We start from the raw sequence: 24,694 nt of genomic DNA, 5'->3' as shown, positions 1-24,694 counted from the left end.
GCGAGCCAAGATTGCAACCACTGCACTCCAGCCTAGGCATCAAGAATGAAACTCTGTCTCAAAAAAAAAAAGAGAGAGAAAAGAAAAGTAACAGAGGCCTTTCCCTCAAGAGAAACTACTTATCACAGCGTTTTTTCTACTATTGTTTGACCAGAAAAAGAAACTAAGTACTAACATACATATTACAACCATGAAAACATGCTAAGTGAAAGAAGCCAGTCACTAAAGTCCAAATATATTATTTCATATATATATCAGATATCAAATATGAATACCAAATAGGCAAATCAATAGAAACACAAAGTAGACTAGTGTTTGCTTAGGATTGGGAAGGGGCAGGGAGTTAGAAAGGATGGAAGGCATAGGGATAAGTAGGTGACAGTTAAAGGTAGAGGATTTCTTTTTGAGGTGATGACATATTTTGAATTGACTGGTGATGGCTGCAAATATATTTAAATATACTAGAAACCAATTAATTTGTACATTTTAAATTAGTAAGTTAAATGATATGTGAATACCATTTCAATAAAGCTGTTTCAAAAAAAAACAAAAGGGATAGAGAAAGATATACCATGATAATACTAATGAAAAGATAACTGCAGGCCAGGCACAGTGGCTCAAATGTGTAATCCCAGCACTTTAGGAGGCCAAGGCAGGAGCACTGCTTGAGCCTAAGAGTTTAAGACCAGACTAGGCAACACAGTGAGATGCCCATCTCTAAAAAAGTGTTTAAAAATTAGCCGAGCACAGTGGTGTGCACCTATCATCCCAGCTACCAGGGAGGCGGAGGCAGGAAAACCACTTGAACCTGCGAGGTCAAGGCTGCAGTGAACCGTGATTGTGCCACTACACTCAGCATGGGCAACAGAACAAGACCTTGTCTCAAAAAAAAAAAAAAAAAGGTAAGTGGACTAGCCTAGCTATATTAACTACAGACAAAGCAACCATCCAAAGGAAAATTATCAGGATGAAGAGAGGCATTACATAATGACAAAAGAGTCAATTCTCCAAGAAGACGTAACAATCTTTTAACATGTGTATACTTAACAATTCAGTGTTCACAATATATAAGGCAAAAACCGAGAGAACAGAAAGGAGAAATAGACAAATCCAGTAATACAGCTTGAGACTTCACTACAACCTTGTCAGTAACTGGGAGATCAAGCAGGCAAAAAATCAATAAGGATATAGTTGGCCTAAATAGCATTATCAATCAACTTGATCTAATTGATATTTATAGAATGGTCTGCCAACAACAAAATACACATTCCTCTCAAGTTCACATGAAACACTCAACAAAATATACCACATTCTGGACCATAAAACATATCCTGACAAATTTAAAATAGAAATAATACAAAGCATGCTCTCAGACTACAATGGAATTAAATTAGAGCCCAGAAAACTTACTGGAAAATTTCACCATATCGGAGATTCCTTAACATACTTCTAAATACTACAGGTCAAGACATAAGTCTCATGGGAAATTTTAAAATATTTTGAACCAAATGAAAATACAACTTATCAAAATGTGTGGGATGCAGCAAAAGCATTGCTTAAAGTGATACTTATAGCATTAAAATGCACATATTAGGAAAGAAGAAAGACCTGAAAATCAATAGACTAAGCTTCCTCCTTAAAAACACAACAGAAAGCTAGATAGGGCCAGGCACGGTGGGTCATTTCTCTAACCCCAGAGGCAGGAGAGTTGCTAGAGGCCAGGAGCTCAAGACCAGCCTGAGCAATGTAGCAAGACTCTGTCTTGACAAAAAATTAAATAAAAAAAAAAAAAGCTAGAGAAAGAAGAGCAATTTAAGCCTAAAGAAAGCACTATAAAAAGAAAAGAAGGGTTAGGCACAGTAACTCATGTCTATAATCCCAGCACCTTGGGAGACCAAAGTGGGCAGATCACTTGAGGTCAGGAGCTTGAGACCAGCCTGGCTAACATAATGAAACCCTATCTCTACTAAAAATACAAAAAAATTATCCAGGTGTGGTGGCGGGTGCCTTTAATCCTAGCTACTCAAGGAGGCTGAGGCAGGAGAATCACTTGAACCCAGGAGACAAAGGATGCAGAGAGCTGGGATTGCACTACTACACTCCAGCCTGGGCGACAGAGTGAGACTCTGTCTCAAAGAAAAAAAAGAAATAATAAAACTTAAGATGGAAATCAGTGAAGTTCAAAATGGAAAGACAATAGAAAAAAATCAATGAAACCAAAAGCTGACTGTTATAGAACAAACTGTGTCCTCCCCAAAATTCAAGTGTTGAAGTCCTAACCCCTAGTAGCTCAGAATATGTTGGTATTTATAGATAGATAAATTATCTTTAAGAGGTAATTAAGTTAAAATGAAGCCATTATGGTGGTCCCTAATCTAATCTAACTGGTATGATTATGAGAAGAGGAAATTTAGACACAAAAGAAGAGCTGGCAGGGGCACATCTGTCCAGAGGAATAACCATGTAAACAGGCAATGACAGGGCAACCAACTGCAAGCCAAGGAGAAGCTTCAGGAGAAACCAAATCTATGGCCCTCTTGATCTTAGACTTCTACATTCAAGAACAGTGGGAAAATAAACTTCTCTTTGGCCACTCAGTATGTGGTATTTTATTAATGCAGTCCTAGCAAATTAATATACTGATCCTTTGAAAAGATCAATTAAACTGATAAAACTACAGCTGAGGTTAAAAAAAAAAAAAAGAACAAGACACAATTACCAATATCAGAAATAAGAAGGGTGATCATCACTGATTCTATAATCATTAAGAGAATAATAAATACTACAAAAAACTCAATGCCCAAAAATTTCACAGTTTGGATGAAATTAATTCCTTGAAAAACATAATCAACACTCACAAAAGAAGAGAAAGAAAAACTAAAAAGCTCTAGGTCTACTAAAGAAATTGAATCAATAATAATCTTCTAAAAAATAAATCACCAGGCCCAAGCTGTTTCACCGGTGAATTCTCTCAAACATTTCAGGAAGAAATGGTATCAATTCTCTATAATCTCTTCCAGATGATAAAAACAGACGGAACATTGCCTAACTCATTCTACAAGGCCAGCATTACCCTCATATCAAAACCAAATAAAGGTATTACAAGAAAGGAAAACTACAGATTAATATCCTTTATGAACATAAAGGCAAAAATTCTCAACAAAATATTAGCAAATTAAATCCAAAGATGTATACGAAATTATCCACCATCACCAAATCAGATTTAGTACAGGGATGGAGGGATGGCTTAACATTCAAAATCCATAAATGTAATCAACCACATCAATGGACTAAAGAAGATACATCAAAGGACTGTATCAATTCACAAAGAAAACGCATTCAACAAAACCCAAAGCCCACTCATGATAAAAACTCTCAACAAACTAGGAATAGGGGAGAATGGCCTCAATTTAATAAAGAACATCTGCAAAATACCTATAGCTAGCATTAAGCCTAACAGTTCCCTAAGATTGAGAACAAAACAGGGACATACTCTCACCACTGCTATTCAACCCCTAGCTATTGAAATAAAAGGGAACAAAAGACATACAAACTAAAAAGATAAAATAAAACCATCACTATTGCTCAGGTGACCTAATCATCTACATAGAAAAGCTCAGGGAACTGACAAAAAAGAGACAAAAAAAACCTCCAAGAACAACAGCAAGGTCACAAGATATAAGGTTAATATACAAAAGTCAATTTCTTTCCCACAAACCAGCAATGAAAAATTCACATTTGTAATTGCTTTAAATAACACTAAAATGGCCCTCCAAAAATGAAATTCTTAGGCGTGAATCTAATAAAATATGTAAAGTACCTAAATGTGAACAACTACAAAACACTGATAAAAAGCAAAGAGGACTGGGTGCAGTGGCTCTCATCTGTAATCCCAGCACTTTGAAAGGCCAAAGCAGGAGGATTGCTCTCGCCTAGGAGTTTAAGACTGGCCTGGGCAACATAGTGAGACCTTGTCTCTATTTTAAAAAAAAAAAAAAAAAAAAAAAAGCAAAGAGTATCTAAATAACTGCTTTAGATTTACAAAATTATTGGCCAGGTGCAGTGGCTCACGCCTATAATTCCAGCACTTTGGGAGGTCGACGCGGATGGATCACCTGAGGTCAGGAGTTTGAGACCAGCCTGACCAACATGGAGAAACCCCATCTCTACTAAAAATACACAAAAAAACTTATCCAGGCCTGCTGGCGCATGCCTGTAATCCCAGTTACGTGAGAGGCTGAGGCAGGAGAATTGCTGAACCCAGGAGGCAGAGGCCGCAGTGAGCCTAGATTGTATCATTGTATTCCAGCCTGGGCAGCAAGAGCAAAACTCTGTCTGAAAAAAGAAAAAAAAAAAGATTTACAATTATTGCAAAAATGGTACAGAAAATTCCTATATACACTACACCCAATTTCCCTTATTATCTAAAAGTAAACTACTTGAAAACAATAACATATAAAATAGAAGGGGACTGCATGGAATTATATTTTTGTAAGGTTCTTTTGTTATATATTTATTGTATAACATTATTAATTCAAGATAAACTGTGATAAAGTAAGAATACATAGTATAATCCAAAGACAAACCACAAAAAGCATACCTAAAAAGCCAACAAATAAATAGAATGGAATGCTAAAAAAAATTAATTGATAACACAGAAGAAGACATAAAAGAGGAACAAAAGATCAAATAACTGATAGGACTAACAGAAGACAAATATCAATACAGTATTCACTGGTAATGTAAAAGAAAACAAGTCAATAATTACATCCAGTGGAAATGAAATAAACTCTCCAATTAAACAACAAAGATTGTTAGATTAAATTTAAAAACCAAGACCCATACCATATAAACACTAGTACCCACACAGAGTAGACTTTAAGACAAAGAGTATCACCAGAGATAAAGATAGACATTTTTGCTATTATGAAATATATATTTGGTCTTCTTTCCACTTCCTGGCATACAATTCCCAAAATCCTTAGAATCTCCAAAGTGTTGTTTTCTTGTATGCTAATGTTGACTGACAGCTTCAGGGTGGGTTTAGTCACTGGAAAGACAAAGGGGAGGGAGAGAGGCTAAACACCAAGTTGTTCACCCATGGCCAACGGCTTTATCAATCATGAATAATGAAACCTAAATAAAAACCTAAGAGGGCAGGATTCAGAAAGCTGAACATGCAGCCATTTCTGGAGGGTAGTGTCCCAGGGAAGGTATGGAAGCTCCCCACTCTTTTCTCTGTACCTTGTACTACATATCTCATCTGTATCCTTTGTAATATTCTTTATCATAAACTGCTAAACATTAAGTGTTTCTAATTAACTGAACCCAAACCAAGAGTTGTGGAAGCCCCAACTTGAAGCTGATCAGTCACAAGTTCCTGAGGCCCAGACTTGCCAATGGTGTCTGAAGTGGGGAAAGGGCAGTCTTGGGAACTGAGCCCTCATCCTGTGGGATATGACACTATCACCAGTTAGATAGAGTTGGACTTGGATTGAAGGACACCCAGCTGGTGTTATTTCAAAACTGACTGCCTGCTTGCTCGCTTGCTTGTGGGGAGAAATTCTCACACATCTGGGGGTCACAGAAGTCTTCTGTGTTCAAGTTTGTGGTGTTAACACCACAGCAGAGGAAAAACGGTTGAGCGTTTTTCCAACAACATGTAATAATGATAAAAGGACCAATGCATCAAGTAAATATAACAATACTAACTACATATTCACCTAAAGAGTTTTCAAATAGATGAAACAGAAACCAAAACAACAAAACGTAAAAATAAGCAAATCCCTAATTATTGCTGGAGATTTTAACATAATTTCCTTGCTATTTGAGAGAAAATGTGCTCATAAAATCAGTCAAAATACAGAAGATTTGAACAACACCATCAACCATCTTGACCTAATTGATAATTTGTATAACACTACATCTGACAACTGAGGAATACAGACTTTTCTTTTTTTTTTTTTTTTGAGACAAAGTCTTGCTCTGTCACCCAGGCAGGAGTGAAGTGGCACGATCATGCAGAAATCAATCAATATAATCCACTATATTAACAGAATTTAAGAGAGAATCTACATGATCATTTCAATAGATGCATTTCACAACTCAACACTCACTCATAAAACTCTCAGCACTTTAGAAACTGATAAACAACATTACAAAAATGAAGATGTGGAGATCTACTGTATAACATGGTTATTCCAGTAAATGTATACTTGAAAACAGCCATGAGAGCAGGTCTTAAATGTTCTCACTGCAAAAAAATAAGAAAAAGAAGTAAAACTATTATTATAAATGTGTTTAATACAGTTATTGCCTTGGCATTGATTTTAGGCCTGACATAAGTTATCTGTAATCCAACCCTGTCACCTTTGGCCTAGTTAAAACTCTCCCTCCCTGTGTGGTGTTTGCCAATATAGCCTACTTGTTTCCTCACTAATCCAAAACCCAACACATCCCATAGCTGCTGACCACAATAAAACCTAAAGGTCAAAACCAGAGTTATATGAATAAGCTCCCCCTTCACACTGCTCTCTTTAAACTAGCCAGTTCACAACCCACAGGGAAATCCTAAGGGTTAAACACCCACAGACCTTAATAAAGTCATAATCTCACAGGTCTCCCTTTCCCAACCACCCAGTGGTTGAATCTCCTGCTGTTTCCAGACTTCCCTTTGGCCTTACATTGGCATCCTAACCTCTCTGGTAAATGTGTGTAATAAACTCCTTTCCTTTCATACATTTTGGCTTCACTTCCTCATTGTGTCTCACCTGACACAGCCATACTATAGTATTCTGAACATTACAGAATGTCTTGAACAAGTAACTACGTGAGGTATGTTATGTCAATTAGCTTGGCTGTGGTAACCATTTCACAATGTATACATATCTCAAAACATCACACTGTATATGGTAAATATAACTTTTATCTATCAATTATGAGGGAATGTATTCTCTTTCCAGGTCCACAAGGGGGCACAGTTTTAAGGGCAAAAATTTCCCAGCGCCATGTCCCGCTCCCATCTCTCTCCATCTGGGAGATTTAACGGTTTATGTTTGAATTTCGTGGGTACGGGAGGAAACTAAGAGTCAATCACCCCAGCCGAAGTTTAAAGGAACTCCTTTCATTGGCCAGAGGAACTTGGGAAGGTGGGAATTTCTCCCAGGATAAATTCCCCTGCTCCTTCACCCACAGTGGATTTCCAGCTCTCTGAAATCCCCTCCTACATGGTGGGAGCTCCCTTTCCCCTCTGGGATTTTCCCCTCTGGAAACCCTTCCACACTCTTCATGGAAGTCTTTCTCTTCTTTTTTCTCTACCTAAATAAAATCAGCTTTCTGCAACACTTCTTGGGTTCGATATTTACTTTAACAAGCTCCTGGTGCACCTGCAGTGATCCCATCGCTTATTCTTTAAGAGACTGGAGGACAAGAACCCACAGCATTCTCTCAGGAAAGCTGTGCCTCACCAGCACCCAAGAAAAAACCTGGTTACAAATTATACCTCAATAATGCTTGAGGGGAGAAACATACAGACAATATCAGTTAATAATTTCCACAGAGACTGGGACCAAGGTAGAGGTGTTGGCTTTCACCATTTCTAATAAACATTATACTAAAGTTAGTTATTGCAATGAGGCAAGAAAAAAAAGGATAAGTATCAGAAAGGAATAAATATAAATGATCCCATTTGCATATGACAATGCTGCTTACATAGAAACTTCCAGGGAATCAACAATTCAATCCAACAAATCAACAAATGAACAAAACAATTTCCACAACTAACAGATGAATTTAGAAAGTTACTGGATTCAGGGTTAATATATAAAAACCAACTGTTTTCTGATATACTGGAAGCAAAAATTTACAAAGGACACCTTTGTTTTAAAAAAAAAAAGGTGTATGTCTCTTAATCATTCCCCCATGATTTCATCATGTACTCTAACAAAAGCTGAAATTAATCATTCAGTTACCACACTTACATTGATAGTTCTAAACTGCTTTAATTTAAAATTCATCAGCAAATAATAATTTACTGTCCAGGCACAGTGGCTCACGCCTGTAGTCCCAGCTACTCAGGAAGCTGAGGTGGGAAGATCACTTGAGCCCAGGAGGCAGAGGTTACATTGAGCCAAAATTACACAGCGGCACTCCAGCCTGGGCAACAAAGTGAGATCCTGCCTTGAAAAATAATAATAACAATTTACTGAGTAAGCACTATATTAGGCACCACAGAAAAAAAACTGAACTAAATCTAATACGAGAACCCTACCAAAAAAAAAAAAAATGTTGTAGAAGATATTAAAAAAAAAAACAAGAACCCTACCATGTACCAACCAGAAGGCACTTTTAATAAAAATTATATAAACACTAAGTATATTTGCCTTTTAAGCTAAACATATATTACTATGAAATTCAGATAATGCTATCATTCCTTAGTTGAAACGTTTTTTTATTTGATTTTGTTTTGTTTTTGTCTTGTACTATATTGTGTGATCAGGGGTTAGCAGAACTTAAATTTTTTGACGATTTCCACTCTTTAGAACACGAATAAGCTAAAAGAAATGAATGACCTGAAAGAAATGATTATTAAAGATCTGTATAAAAATAAAGAATTGTTTACATTGCCCTAACAGTTAATTTACCTTTCTTCACTGAAGCGACGACCGATCTTTACTTTGCACTTGTCCTGGGGGAGGCACGCTGCTAGTAGAGGAACTGTCCGCAATACTTTGTTTTCCTTTAATTAAAAAATGAATTAAAACATAGATTTTTACTTAGATATACACACTTTTAAATATTTTATGATGTACATCTGATTTATGACTTTATGTATAAATTTCACAAGTCTTTTATTAAAGACCACAGCTTAATAAAAAGAGGTAAAATTTATTTGATTTATCAGTATTAACAATAACACAAGCACACCTTTTTATTCTATTTGGTTATGTTTATAGGTTTACTCATCAAAGAAGATTACATTAATATATATAATAATTAAGATTATTAAATGTAAATTTGTGTTTAGCTAAACTGAATCATTTATTCTGACAAGTTTTTTATTTCATGAGTAATTACAGTTTGCACTATGTCAGCTTGAAGATAATTGCCTAGGTCTTTATGCCTCAAAAACAAGGAAGTGCTCAGAAAACGAAACAATGGGTTCTTCCCAGCATAGCCTCTTTATTTAAATTAAAAAAAAAAAAAAAGGAAAACAAAACAGTGGGACATGTCAAAGGGACACAGGCCAATCTCAAAGAGCTCCCAATGGCTAAAATTGAACAATTTGAGCAACAAAATAAATAACACAATACTGGGTTATAACCCAAAGTACAAATTAAGAGTCCAGAATGATATAAATAATGACTTAATAAATAAATGGGAGAGAAGAAACAAATCTTCCTTACAAAAGAATTCCAAATAATAAATGTAAATATTTCCCCCTTTAGAACATGGAACTTAATCTCTTCCTCCCACTTGAGTATGGCTGGATTTACGGCCTTGCTTCCAAAGAATATGGGGTATGGAAAGAGAACAAAAAAATAACTTCAGAGTAGAGAAATCTGGTGGCCATTTCTGAAAATGCCATTAAATTGAGTATCGTGAATGGTTTCTCCAATATTCTAGCTTCCAACACTGGAAACCATCTTTCTTGTTGCCATGAGAATTCTATCTTGAAGCCCATAGAGCCAAGTGATTACTCTGTCTTAGGTGGTTTTAGGACATTTTCTAATGTTTAATATAATGTTCTTCTCTCCTTACCATCACCATGAGACTGTGACACAGACTTAAATCACTTTCTAAACCTTTATCAAAATAATACATGTATGTATATCAAATTAAATAGGGCTAAAAGATTTTAAATGCCACAGTTGTTCCCAGAGATACTCCCCAGTACCACTACCACTTCCTGGAGGCAATCATTTTAACTCCTTTGGCTATTTCTTCTGGTAGTCATCTCCATATATCCACATAATATATGGGTTTTTTCCTATTTTTTTGATTTATCAATTTCAGATATTATCTAAAAACTACCAGTTAATATTAAAGCACATATTTCTAAGTGCAATACACAGAGAAAGAAATATATCTTCTGTCATATCCATTTTACTAATGAGAAAACGGAAGCACAGAGATATGAATTAACTTGCCCAAAGTTACAGAGTTTACAGAACTATTAAGAATTTAGCCGGACACGGTGGCTCATGCCTGTAATCCCAGCACTTTGGGAAGCTGAGGCAGGCGGATCACGAGGTTAGAAGATCACGACCATCCTGGCTAACAGTGAAACCCCATCTCCATGAAAAATACCAAAAAAAAAAAATTAGCCAGGTGTGGTAACATGTGCTTATAGTCCCAGCTACTCAGAAGGCTGACTCAGGAGAATCACTTCAACTGGGAGGCAGAGGTTGCATTGAGCTGAGATCTCGCCACTGCACTCTAGCCTGGGTGACAGAGTGAGACTCTGTCTCAAAAAAAAAAAAAAAAAAAAAAAAAGAATTTGAACTCACGCAGTTTAGTTCCAGAGTCCTTAAGAAGTGCCTCTCATAACAAATGAGGATTTAGCTTTCCAACACCACTCCTTCTTCCCACATCTAATATTTTTATTTAAGTCAATAAACAGTATTTGCATCTTCATGACTAAATATACATTGTTCACAAAGGCCAAACAGTTTAACATAAGATTTCTTTCTTGTAAAGCTTTTTGTTATTTTTGAGATAACTTTTCTGTTTTTATCCTTAAGTAATTTTATATACATGTATAGGAGTTCAGTCATGGTGGTGGGAAAAATTGTAAAATGGATACAAACCCTCTTGTAAGGTTTGGCAAAACCTTGGGAAGAAGTTTATGGCTGAAGGTAGCCAGTGTAGGGCAAGTTACAACAGAGTGCAAGGAAATTTATCCAGATTAGTTTGCTTACCTGTTTCCCCAGAAACCCAGCTTTGACCATCCTGAGAAAAACTGTTACATACTCTGGAGATTCATAAAGTTAATTACCCACAAATAGTGTTTGCTTTAGGGCTTTATCATTAAATCTATACTAAGTAAAGGCCCCTAGGCCCCCCTGTCAGGCTGCTTGGGCTGCTGACTCTTTATAGCACCCTCCACAGTGTCTGTGAGTGGCCTGGTCCCATAGCCTGCTCTTTCACTGGATATCTGTGTCTGAGTGCATATTTGTTCAACCATCACTGGGTCAGGGTCTGTGGGGTCAGACCCAACATATAATGTATACCTACTCTGTGAAATGCTCCATCATATTACCTCCATATCATCTCCTCCACCAAGTCTTCTTTTTCCAAAGCCCCCTCCAAGAGCCTATCCAAATGGTTTTTAGTAACTTTTTTATGGGAGAGTGAAAAAACTAGCATATAATTTTATTGAAAATGGTGTGCTGAAATTAAGCACAGGTAGCCCATTATTAATAAGTTAGATGAAGATTGGAAAATTTCCTTGTTGAGAATGGCCAGGCATGGTGGCTCATGCCTGTAGTCCTAGCTCTTAGGGAGGCAGAGGCTGGAGGATACCATGAGCCCAGGAGTTTGAGACCTACCTGGGCAATATAGCAAGACCCCATTCTTTAAAAAAGAAATAATAATAATAGGAAATTCCTATGCTGAGAAGGAAAACCTGTAGGGATGTACTTGTATACACATAAAATACATTTGTAGCACACACAATGATAAACGAATTAAATCATAGATTAATAATGGTAAAAAATAAATTTAAAACACTTGAGACCTGGGGGGAAAAGGCAGTTATGAAGTCTGCTGCAGGACACGTAAATGAACCTGCCCAGCAGCTCTGAACAGAACAACGGAGCTCACAGCTCAGCACTTGAGGTCCCATAAGGGGCAGACCATCTCCTCAAGCAGCTCCCTATCCCCTGTATAACCAAAGAGACATCTCATAAAGGAGAGCTCAGATTGACATCTGGCAGGTATCCTTCTGGGACAAAGATAACAGAAGAAGAAACTAGCAGCAACCTTACTGTTCTGCAGCCACTGCAGGTGATCCCCAGGCAAGCAGGGTCCAGAGTGGACCTCCAACAGTCCTGCAGCAGGGGGACCTGACTATTAGAAGGAAAACTAAGAAACAGAAAGAAATAACTTCATCAGCAACAAAAAGGACATCCACTCAGAGACCCCGTCTGAAAGTCGCCAACCACAAAGACCACAGGTAGATAAATCCACAAAGATGGGAAGACACCAGCCAAAAAGGATGAAAATACCCAAAACCAGAATGCTTCTCCTCCTCCAAGGGATTGCAACTCCTCACCAGCAAGGGAAGAAGGCTGGATGGAGAATGAGTCTGATGAATTGACAGAAACAGGCTTCAGAAGGTGGGTAATAACAAACTTCTCTGAGCTAAAAGATCATGTTCTAACCCAATGCAGAGAAACTATGAACACTGAGAAAAGGTTTGACAAAATGCTAATGAGTATAAACAGCTTAGAGAGGAATATAAATAAACTGATGGAGCTGAAAAACACAACACAAGAACTTCACGTAGCATTCACAAGTTTCAATAGCCGAATCAACCAAGCAGAAGAAAAGATAGCAGAGATTGAAGATCAACTCAATGAAATGAAATGAAAAGGCAAGATTAGAGAAAAGAGAGTAAAAAGAAATGAACAAAGCCTCCAAGAAATACGGGATCATGTGAAAAGACGTAATCTATGTTTGATAGGTGTACCTGAATGTGATGGATAGAATGAATCCAAGCTGGAAAACACTCTTCAAGATATTATCCAGGAGAACTTCCCCAACCTAGCAGGGCAGACCAACATTCAAGTCCAGGAAATACAGAGAATACCACAAAGATATTCCACAAGAAGAGCAAGCCCAAGGCATATAATCATCAGATTCACCAGGATTGAAATGAAGGAAAAAGTGCTAAGAGCAGCCAGAGAGAAAGGTCGGGTTACCCACAAAGGGAAGACCATCAGACTCACAGTGGATCTCTCAGCAGAAACCCTGTAAGTCAGAAGAGAGTGGGGGCCAATATTCAATATCCTTAAAAAAAAGAATTTTTACCCTAGAATTCATATCCAGCCAAACTAAGCTTCATAAGTGAAGGAAAAATAAAGTTCTTTAAGAACAAGCAATTGCTCAGAGATTTCATCACCACCAGGCCCGCTTTACAAGAGCTCCTGAAAGAAGCACTAAACATAGAAAGGAATAACCAGTACCAGCCACTCCAAAAACAAACCAAATGGTAAAGAGCATCGACACAATGAAGAAACTGTGTAAACTAATGGGCAAAACAACCAGCTAGCATCAAAATGGCAGGATCAAATTCACATATAACAATATTAACCTTCAATGTAAATGACCTAAATGCCCTAATCAAAAGATACAGACTGTCAAATTAGATAAAAAGTCAAAACCCATCAGTGTGCTATATCCAGGAAACCCTTCTCACATGCAAAGATACACATAGGTTCAAAATAAAGAGATGGAGGAAGATTTACCAAGTGAACGGGTAGCAAAAATAAGCAGGAATTGCAATCCTAGTTTCTAATAAAATAGACTTTAAACCAACAAAGATCAAAAGAGACAAAGAAGGTCATTACATAATGGTAAAAAATGATCAATCCAACAAGAAAACCTAATGATCCTATATATACATATACACGCCCAAAACAGGAGCACCAAGATACATAAAGCAAGTTCTTAATGACCAACAAAGAAATTTAGACTCCCATACAATAATAGGTGGAAAACTTTAACACTCCACTGTCAATATTAGACAGATCAAAGAGACAGAAAGTTAACAAGAATATCCAGGACTTGAACTCAGATCTGGACCAAGCAAACCTAATAAACATTTACAGAACTCTCCATGCAAAATCCACAGAATATATATTCATCTGAGCACCACATCACATCTACTCTAAAATTGACCACATAATTGGAAATAGATCACTCCTCAGCAAATGCAGAAGAATGGAAATCATAACAAACAGTCTCCTGAAACTGATAAGCAACTTCAGCAAAGTCTCAGGATATAAAAGCAAAGTACAAAAAACACAAGCATTCATATACACCAATAACAGACTTAAAGAGAGCCAAATAAAGAATGAACTGACATTCACAACTGCTACAAAGAGAATAAAATACCTAGGAATACAACTAACAAAGGATGTAAAGGACCTCTTCAAGGAGAACTACAAACCACTGCTCAACAAAATAAGAGAGGACACAAACAGATGGAGAAGCATTACATACTTATGGTCAGAAAGAATCAATGTTATGAAACTGGCCATACTACCCAAAGTAATTTATAGATTCAACACTATCCCCATCAAGCTATCAATGACCTTCTTCACAGAACTGGAAAAAAACACCTTAAACTTCATATGGAACCAAAAGAAAGCCCGTGTAGTCAAGTCAATTCTAAGCAAAAAGAACAAAGCTAGAGGCATCATGCCACCTCATTTCAAACTATACTACAAGGCTACAGTAATCAAAACAGCATGGTACTGGCACCAATACAGGGATATAGACCAATGGAACAGAACAGAGGCCTCAGAGGCAACGACACAAATCTACAACCATCTGATCTTTGGCAAACCTCACAAAAACAAGCAATGCGGAAAGGATTCTCTGTTTAATATATGGTGTTGGAAAAACTGGCTAGCCGTGTTCAGAAAGCAGAAACTGGACCCCTTCCTGACACATTACATTAAAATTAACTCCAGATGGATTAAAAACTTAAACATAAGACCTAATACCATAAAAACCTTAGAAGAAAACCTAGGCAAAACCATCCAGGACTCAGGCATAGGCAAGAACTTCATGAATGAAACACCAAAAGCATTGGCAACAAAAGACAAAATAGACAAATGGAATCTAATTAAACACCAGAGCTGCTGCACAGCAAAAGAAACAATCATTAGAGTAAACCGACAACCAACAGAATGGGAAAAAATTTTTGCAATCTACCCATCTGACAAAGGACTTATATCCAAAATCTACAAAGAACTAAAACAGATTTACAAGAAAAAAACAAACAAACCTATTCAAAAGTGGGCAAAGGATATGAACAGACACTTTACAAAGAAGACATATATGAGGCCAATGGACATATAAAAAAATGCTCATCATTACTGGTCATTAGAGAGATGCAAATCAAAACCAAATTGAGATACCATCTCACACCAGTTAGAATGGCGATCATTAAAAAATCTGGAGACAACAGATGCTGGAGAGGATGTGGAGAAATAGGAACACTTTTACACTGCTGGTGGGAGTGTAAATTAGTTCAACCATTGTGGAAGACAGTGTGGCAATTCCTCAAGGACCCAGAAATAGAAATTCCATTTGACCCAGAAATCCCATTACCGGTTATATATCCAAAGGATTATAAATCGTTCTACTATAAGGACACATGCACACGTATGTTCACTGCAGCACTGTTTACAGTAGCAAAGACATGGAACCAACCCAAATGCTCATCAATGATAGACTGGACAGGGAAAATGTGGCACATATACATCATGGAATACTATGCAGCCATCAAAAACGAGGAGTTCCATGTCCTTTGTAGGGACATGGATAAACCTGGAAGTCATTATTCTCAGCACAGGAATAGAGAATCTAAACTGACACAGGAACAGAGAATCAAGCACCACATGTTCTCACTCATAGGTGGGTGTTGAACAATGAGAACACATGGACACAGGGATGGGAGCATCACACACTGGGGTCTGTTAGTGGGGGGCTCAGGGAGGCACAGTGTTGGGGAGGGAGTTAGGGAGGGATAACATGGGGAGAAATGCCAGATATAGGTGATTGGGATGGAGGCAGCAAACCACACTGCCAGTATGTACCTATGCAACAATCTTGCATGTTCTTTATATGTACCACAGAACCTGAAATGCAATAATAAAATATATATATACACACATACATATATATACACACACACACATATATATATATACATTTTTGAAAACTTTTTTTTTAAAAAGGCTAAGCATAACTTATGCCTGCAATCCAAGCACTGTAGGAGGCTGAGGCAAGAGGATCACTTGAGGCCAGGAGTTCAAGATCAGCCTGGGCAACACAGTAAAACCTGGCTCTATAAAAAATAGAAAGAAAATATTAACATTGCCACAAATCAATGAAAACACCCACATTAAAAATGCTATCTTATGTCTGGAACCACACAATAATGAAAAGGCACCATATTGTGTATACTGCAAAATGAAAACAGTATTTGCCATCAAACGTCAAGTGGTTTGGATTTGTTTGTTTGCTTGTTTTTTAAGATAGAGTCTTGCTGTATAGCCCAGGCTGGAATGCAGTGCTGCAATCAGAGCTCACTGCAGCCTATAACTTCTGGGCAGAAGGGGTCCTCCTACCTTAGCCTCCCAAGTAGCTAGGCCTATAGACATGCACCACCACACTTGGCTAATTTTTTTTATTTGTTTGTAGAGATGGGGTCTTGCTAATGTTGCCCAGGCTAGTCTCAAACTCATGGGGTCAAATGATCCTCCTTTTTCAGCCTCCCAAAGTCAGGCCTCCTCAAAAGTCAGGCTTTAAGTTTGCTGCTAGCCTCAAACGTCAGGTTTTAACCAAAACTGCTATGGTCAATAAGCTATCATTTTACATAAATTTGAGCTGTACAGTGTTTTAAGTTTAACTGTAACAAAACAGTGCTAGTGACCAAACTGTCAAAATCCTGACAAAAGCATGATACTATTAAGACTGAGGAAAAGGCTGCCCACCAAATGGAACAGTGAATACTTTGCAATAAAAGAAAAAGTGTTTTTAAGTCTGAGGCATGAGAATTGCTTGTCCCTGGAGGCAGAGATTGTAGTGAGCTGAGATTGTGCCACTGCACTCCAGCCTGGGTGACAGAGGAAGACTCTACTTCAAAAAAAAAAAAGTGTTTTATCATTTGAAAGAGAGAAAAGATTACTTTCCTTTGTTTTATTTCTCTTGTGTTGTTTTTTTTTTTTTTTTTTTTGAGACAGTCTTGCTCTGTCACCCAGGCTGGAGTACAGTGGTGCAATCTCGGCTCCCTGCAACCTCTGCCTCCCAGGTTCATGGAATTCTCCTGCCTCAGTCTTCTGAGTAGCTAGGACTACAAGTACTCAGCTAATTTTTGTATTTTTAGTAGATATGGGGTTTTAACATGTTGACCAGGATGGTATCATCCTGACCTCATGATTCACCCACCTCAACCTCCCAAAGTGCTGGGATTACAGGCATGAGCCACCACGCCTGGCCGGCTAATTTCTTTTATGTCTCTGTTAAAGTCTTCAAGTGATACAGACTTTAGAAATTTAAAAAATAATTATATCTTCTTAGAAAGTCTGATTGGGTCTATGATGTACTCAGTTCCTAAATACTGAAAGACTTTTAACTATAGTTTGCACTAAATACATTTCATAGTATGCATTGAGTAGTTTTGCATTAATTATAATTTATGGTTTTCTATGACCTCCTTCCTCCCCGCTTCATTACACAGCTGATCAAGAGTTACAAACACACATAAACACTGGCACATATGCATAATTTTACCAGTACAAGAGAGTATTGATTTTAAAATCTTTACATATAACATGTATTATAAAATATACATGTTCCTTCTATTCATCTAAAATAAACCAAGAATTTATTTATACATTCACACTGTAAGACTAAAATTGCCAAAGTTACCTCTACTATAGCAAGAAAAGACATCGAGGAACATAAGCTATGACCAAAATTTAAAAAGCAATGATTTTCTTAGCTCTTTACTCACAAAAATCTTATTTTTTCTTCACACAAAATTGTTGGAGTTTTAAATTTCTATACTATTCGGTAACATAGATTTTATGAAATGTTATCTCTCTCTAGAGCACATGATTCTATACTATCATATGAAATTAAAAAGAAACTATCTTTTCCAAAAGAGAAAGCATTTATCATCAACTTATTTTCAGAAATGCTAAAGAGCTGGTAAGGATAAGTATGTTTATCTTGGTGTTTCCTCTTGTGGACTCACATTCTGTTTGAAATGGTGTATTTTATAAAATCTTACCTCTGCTGGATGCTGAATTATATACAAGTGGGTAGAGATAGGCAGAGGGTGTGCTGGGAGAAATGGACACAAACACACTTTCTGAGGCCGGCTAAAAGGTAAAAAGAAAAATAAAACTGGTAAATGTTTAAAATACAGTAACAATTTCTTAAAATGAACTTAATCCCACTGCATTTGTACAAAGAGGTTTGCTAAAGCTGCATTCTTTTCAAAATAAAATACCTAGAATGAAGTTAATCAATCATACTTTAGACATGAGAATTTGGAGAAGATTCAAGTAAATTCTTTACCACTTATATAGATTAACACACCTCAAAAAAAAAATCTTATCTTAGTTACATTTAGAGTAAGAATACCTATAAGTCACCTGGTCCCTTTATTCAAAAAAAAGACTTCTGATTTGCATTCCAAATCAAGAAGAGATCCCACATCAGAGAGAAACCTGGCAACTCGTCTCTATTACTTGAAGTTGAGTAAACAATAAGATGATAAAATATTAAAACACAAATACCATCTAGAGAAAATTACTAATCAGACTTAGCCATCAATCAATACAGAGAGTTTATCAATTGTGAGAATAAATTCAAATAGACACAATCAAATTATATTTGGCTAGAATATACTAAAAGAGTATTTGCCTTTCCCATTTAACTTATTCTTTGTTACTCTTTACATTGTCATTTTTATTTTACTTGCTTTTTAGTGCTTTACTATTGTTAAGGTAACTCTTACACACAATACAAAGTTCAGATAGAATTAAAGGGTATACTTCTTATCTCTGTCCTCCAGCCTATGGTATTCTCTTCCTTTAGGGGCAACCAATGATCAGTTTTTTATGTGTCCCTCCAAAGGTACTGGATGAATAAACATTTATATTTTACCATTAAATCTTATATTTGGTATGTATATTTATAATGTGAAATTCATTAGGGAGCCAGAGTTCAGATATGGGAGTAAATTTTTCACAAATGATCACAGGCCAATGTTATATGCCATTACATACAATAGTATACAAACAAATATTATTTGTTTGTAAATGGAATTCCCAATAAATAGCATACACACTACTACAAAGCTGATGACTGTCAACTCTTTCCTCAACTTTACTTACATGGAATTTTAGACTGAGGTTAAAAAAATGTTTATTAATACATCATAGAATGTGGGTAAATTGGCTCAAACATCTGTTACATATATCCTCTCATTCTGTAAGAAACTGCTAAATCTATGCTCTGGATGAAGAAATTATCTTCTAAGTATCTTAGGCAGAAGTAAAATCACATGATATATGACCCCACCTTTCCTTTCCAACCCCACTGAACCTGGAAGGAAAGATTAACCCAAGGAAAATCAATACACCTGATTTCCAGTGACTTCTGAGATGATTTGGTATGATTGTTCTGCCCCACACTCAATTTCCTCTCAGGAATATGAGGAGATTTATGAGATGGAAAGTCTTTCTGTGGTCACAAGAGGAAACATAAAAGAGGGGCAAACAGCAACTGATGAAACTGGGTGCACTGACAAACAGATCGAGGACTGCTATAAGAAAGGATTCCTTACTCAGTAGAAAGAGGAACAGGATGAGATACATTCAAATTTTAAAATACGAGATTCTGATTCTTTATATTAAGTTAATCAAAACCATAAACTAAAATGATTCAAAAAATAAATACATCATGCAACAGAAGAATCAAGTAAAAACTGATGTTTCTCCAACATAACCAGGCAAATTTAAATAAAGTATGTATATCCTAATAGTATTCCAATGTGGTGGGTGGGATTTTGTGGTGGGTGAATTCGACTTTGAACTTTTTAAAATCTATTCAAATTTTGACTGAAGAAAAGCTGTGAGTCCAAACATTAGCTTTAATGTTTTTTAAAAAAAAAAATTAGCTTTAAAAAAAAACAAAAAAAACGAATCTCACTCTGTAACCAGGCGGGAGTGCAGTGGCACAATCTCAGTTCACTGCAACCTCTGCCTCCCAGGTTCAAGCGATTCGAGTGTCACAGCCTCCTGAATGGCTGGGATTACAGGCACACATCACCATGCCCAGCTAATTTTTTGTATTTTTAGAGAGAGAGGGTTTCACCATGTTGGCCAGGCTGGTCTCAAACCTCTGACCTCCAGTGAGGCCCACCTCAGCCTCTCAAAGTGCTGGCGAAACAAAATTTTCCTTGACCCCTTCCCAGACCTCATGACAGGAGTGCCTTGCTTACTCAGCCCACAGCTCTCAACCCCTGAAGCCCTAGAGGGTGTGTGCTATGGTGCTGTTTTAGCTTTGCACCCGCACCTGTGGCACCCAAGCTCTTGTTTGGCATTCAGGAAAAATCAGGTCACACAAATTAATTGAAGGGAGGTAAACATGGACAAGTTTATTGCTGATGAAAGAGGCTCTCAGTGGGAAGGAAAGCTGGAAGAGGGATGGAGTGGGAAGGTGATCTTCCCCTAGAATCCGGATGTCCCTGGCTGGACTCCTCTCTGAAGCAATATGGTCAGCCATCCCTCTCAAGTCAAGCTACTTTTCTCCAACGTCAAACTGCAGCCTCCACTGTACAGCTGCCTTTCCTCCTCTCCCCTTCTCTTCTCTCTGCTGGTTGAGTCAGGGGTTCTTCTGGGTACAGGATGGGGGTGGAATGGGCCATGTGTGGTTTCTGAAAAGGCAGCATTCAAGCAGGGAAACAGAAATGCATGTTCTCACTTTGGGGCACAGTTCCAGGCTGGAGGGTGGGGCTTCATCAGGGACCTCGCCCTTTCTGCCTAGAATTTCTCTGCCTCCTGTTCCTATCACTGGAATTACAGGCGTGAGCCACCACACTCAGCCAACTTTAATCTTTTACTGATAAAAATCCTAATAACATGATAGTATCCTGTGTTGCCCCAATAGTATTTTACCTAAAAGGCTGATTTCTTTTTTTTTTAATAAATGGGTTTCATTTTAATTTAGCACCAAAGAGTTAATATCAAGCCATAAAACTTTTGACGTGAACTTGCTTTGCTAATCATTTTCGAAGACAATATTTTGAAAGAATTTAGTTCATGTAGGTGCTTGCAAATAAGGTATAATCTTGCAAGATATTCAAGATTGCTCTGTCATCGGGCATGAATGAAGTACGTTTCTTTGTATCATTGGGCATTTGAAAGAATGTATAACAAGCACAGGATGACTCCTAACTGGTATGTAATGTTTGCAACTTTGCTATTTGAAAGTTCAAAGCCAGTCTGACTCTTGATCCTTAAATATGTGCTTTTTCTCCTCTCCAGAAGCTTTGAAGATCCCTTTGTCTCTGATGTTCTGTAGTTTCACAATCATGTGTGTTGGCATAAGTCTTTCCCCATTCTGTTCTGAGTGGATCCTTAGGCTCTAGAAATTGATTTCTGGCAGAACTATTTATTGATGACCTACTGTGTGTCTGGTTCTATTCTAGGCAATGATCAAATATACAAAATCCTTGCCATGGAGGGTATCACATTATAGGAAGATATTGGACATTCTGCAGTGATCCAACAACTTCCTTATTTCTTTCCTCTTCAATTTCCATCTTCTTGTCTTTTTGTTCTTCTTCCTCAAAGATTCTTCATCTTCCAACTCATTTATTTAAGTTTTTGCTCCTGCTATATGTTCAATTTTCAAGGACTCTGTATTATTTCATAAGCACATAACTTCCCTTCTCTCACTGAAGATGTCTTTAACAGTTTATTATTTATTTTACTTCTTGCATTATCTAAATACCCCTACATTTTGTTGTCCTGGTTATTTGTTTTGGTATCTATTTTATTTATTTTTTTTTATTACATTTTAGGTTTTGGGGTACATGTGAAGAGCATGCAAGATTGTTGCATAGGTACATACATGGCAGTGTGATTTGCTGCCTTCCTCCCCATCACCTATATCTTGCATTTCTCCCCATGATATCTCTCCCCAACTACCCACCCCTCGCTGTCCCTCCCCTATTTCCCCTCCAACATACCTCAGGGTGTGATGCTCCCCTCCTTGTGTCAATGTGTTCTCATTGTTCAACACCCACCTATGAGTGAGAACATGCGGTGTTTGATTTTGTGTTCTTGTGTCAGTTCGCTGAGAATGATGGTTTCCAGGTTCATCCATGTCCCTACAAAGGACATGAACTCCTTTTTGATGGCTGCATAGTATTCCATAATGTATATGTGCCACATTTTCCCTGTCCATCTAGCATCGATGGGCATGTGGGTTGGTTCCAAGTCTTTGCTATTGTAAACTGTGCTGCAATAAATATTCATGTGCATGTGTCCTTATAGTAAAATGATTTATAATCTTTTGGATATATACCCAGTAATGGTATTTCTGGGTCAAATGGAATTTCTATTTCTAGGTCCTTGAGGAATCACCACACTGTCTTCCACAGTGGTTGAACTAATTTACACTCCCACCAACAGTGTAAAAGTGTTCCTGTTTCTCCACATCCTCTCCAGCATCTGTTGTCTCCAGATTTTTTTTGATCGCCATTCTAACTGGCATGAGATGGTATCTCAATTTGGTTTTGATTTGTATTTCTCTAATGACCAGTGATGATGAGCATTTTTTCATATGTTTGTTGGCCTCATATATGTCTTCTTTTGTAAAGTGTCTGTTCATATCCTTTGCCCACTTTTGAATGGGGTTGTTTGTTTTTTTCCTGTGAATCTGTTTTAGTTCTTTGCAGATTCTGGATATGCCCTTTGTCAGATGGATAGATTGAAAAAATTTTTTCCCATTCTGTTGGTTGCCGATTCACTCTAACGACTGTTTCTTTTGCTGTGCAGAAACTGTGGAGTTTGATTAGGTCCCATTTGTCTATTTTGGCTTTTGTTGCCAATGCTTTTGGTGATTTGGTCATGAAATCCCTGCCTATGTAAAAGGCTGATTTCTAATTTTTGGTAGATGAGCTACCTATTATACTATGTTTTTATAATATATATTATCATTCATCAAATGTGTTATGCAATATTTGTTATTAAAGTGAGTCTAACTTCAATTCACTTTGGGGATTTTTAGAACTATATAAAACCTCAATATAACTTAAGTTCCTCAATAGTATCACAAAATCAACTTATTTGAACTGCCCTTTTTAAACATGGTACAAAAATTGTTAATTTATCCTCAATGGACTCAGTGAAAATATCAAATGAGATGAATTTTTTTTTGGGGGGACAGGGTCTCACTCTGTCACCCAGACTGGGGTGCAATGGCACAATCATAGCTCACTATGGCCTCCAAGCTCAAACAACCCTCCCACCTCACCCTCCCAAGTAGCAGGTGGAACTAGAGGTGCACAACACCACACTTGGCTAATTTTTTTTTTTTGTAGAGACAGGTTCTTGCCATGTTGCCCAAGCTGGTCTCAAACTATCCTCCTGCCTTGGTCTCCCAAAGTGCTGGAATTACAGGCATGAACCACTGGGTCTGGAATTCTTTTAAATAATAAACCAAACTATAATATTTTGGCCTTTTAAAATGCAGCTTTGAATATCTAAATAAGAGCCAAGTATGGTGATTCATACCTGTAATCCTAGTACTTTGGGAGACCAAGGCAGGCAGATCGCTTGAGCACAAGAGTTCGAGACCAGCCTGGGAACATAGCAAGATGCGGAGTATGATGGTGGGCACCTGTAGTCCTAGCTGCTTGGGAGGCTGAGGCCAAAGGATCGCTTGAGCCCAGGAGATTGAGGCTACAGTGAGCTATGACTGTACCGCTGCACGCCAACCTGGGTGACAGAGCAAGATCCTGTCTCAAAAAAAAAAAGAAAAAGAAAATAATAGAAAGTTGAAACAACTAAATATAACTCTCTACAAAAATCAAGTTATCTTCGTATCCTAGAACCTTAAAGAACATTTACAAACTCTGCTCTAAAAGTCTATTTAAAAGTTGGTTGTCTGGAACTGGTTAGATTCTTAGCCCACAACAGCAAGTCTTTAACCTATAAATCTGCATAATATTTACAACATTATTTTAAGTACAGTATCTAACCAGGATCACATTGTTTATGCTCCAGGATATACCTCTCATCTTGTTTGCAAGTCTCTGTTACTCTCAGGGCTGAATTCACTTTCTTTTATTTCAGTGATACATAGTTCCTTTAGATTCCTATTAATATTTCTAGTTAAACACTTGGCCACATATGACAAAATTTTGTTTTCACATCTTTCTCTCACTTCTAGATGGTGAACCCTTTAAGAGTAGGGTTTTCATTTAATTTTATATCCCCTAGTACAGTGATTCCCAAACTTTTGCTGTTATCAGAATCACCTACAGGACTCATTATACTAGATAGCAGAGCCCCAGCCCTCAGAGCTTCTGATTCAGTAAACCTGAGAATGTGCATTTCTAACAAATCCCTAGGTGGTGCTGATGCTGCCGGTGGGTAAGGAGTGAGGGGGTGAAGAATGTGAAGACCACAGTTTGATGTGCAAGGCTCTAGAGGTGTCTGCTCCAGTGGGCTTTTTTTTTTTCAAGTGAAAAAATCCATTCGTATCTATATCCTGCCCACTTATCCATTCCTGTCTACACCTGAAGGCTGCCAAAGCTTGATCAACTTTCGTGAGAAGTAGTAATTAAAGAATAATAAACAACAAAGCTATGGACAAAAGGGCTCATCCAAAACCCTTCCGTCTGCTTGAAAATTTGATCTTTGCTTAACTAACT

General features: G+C 37.4%; 1 protein-coding gene across 3 annotated transcripts in view; it reads right to left on the bottom strand.

Annotated features, from left to right (window-relative positions):
* Nucleotides 1-24,694, bottom strand: part of DTWD2 (DTW motif tRNA-uridine aminocarboxypropyltransferase 2) — a 185,079-nt gene that overhangs the window by 129,061 nt on the left and 31,324 nt on the right. For 2 of the 3 annotated variants that reach the window (XM_008991641.5, XM_002744675.6), the window contains exons 2-3: nt 18,032-18,122; nt 8,643-8,737 (exon numbers count right to left, since the gene is read on the bottom strand). In XM_008991641.5, the coding sequence (XP_008989889.2) occupies nt 8,643-8,737; nt 18,032-18,122 (186 nt within the window). Of the gene's footprint in view, nt 1-8,642; nt 8,738-18,031; nt 18,123-22,003; nt 23,522-24,694 lie in introns of those variants that run through there. The other variant, XM_054252024.2, reaches the window with a different exon arrangement.

Source organism: Callithrix jacchus, chromosome 2 (genome assembly GCF_049354715.1).
Source record: "Callithrix jacchus isolate 240 chromosome 2, calJac240_pri, whole genome shotgun sequence".
NCBI lineage: Eukaryota > Metazoa > Chordata > Mammalia > Primates > Cebidae > Callithrix > Callithrix jacchus.
The sequence above is the reverse complement of the archived record's forward strand: the minus strand, read 5'-3'. Positions and strand labels throughout refer to the sequence as shown.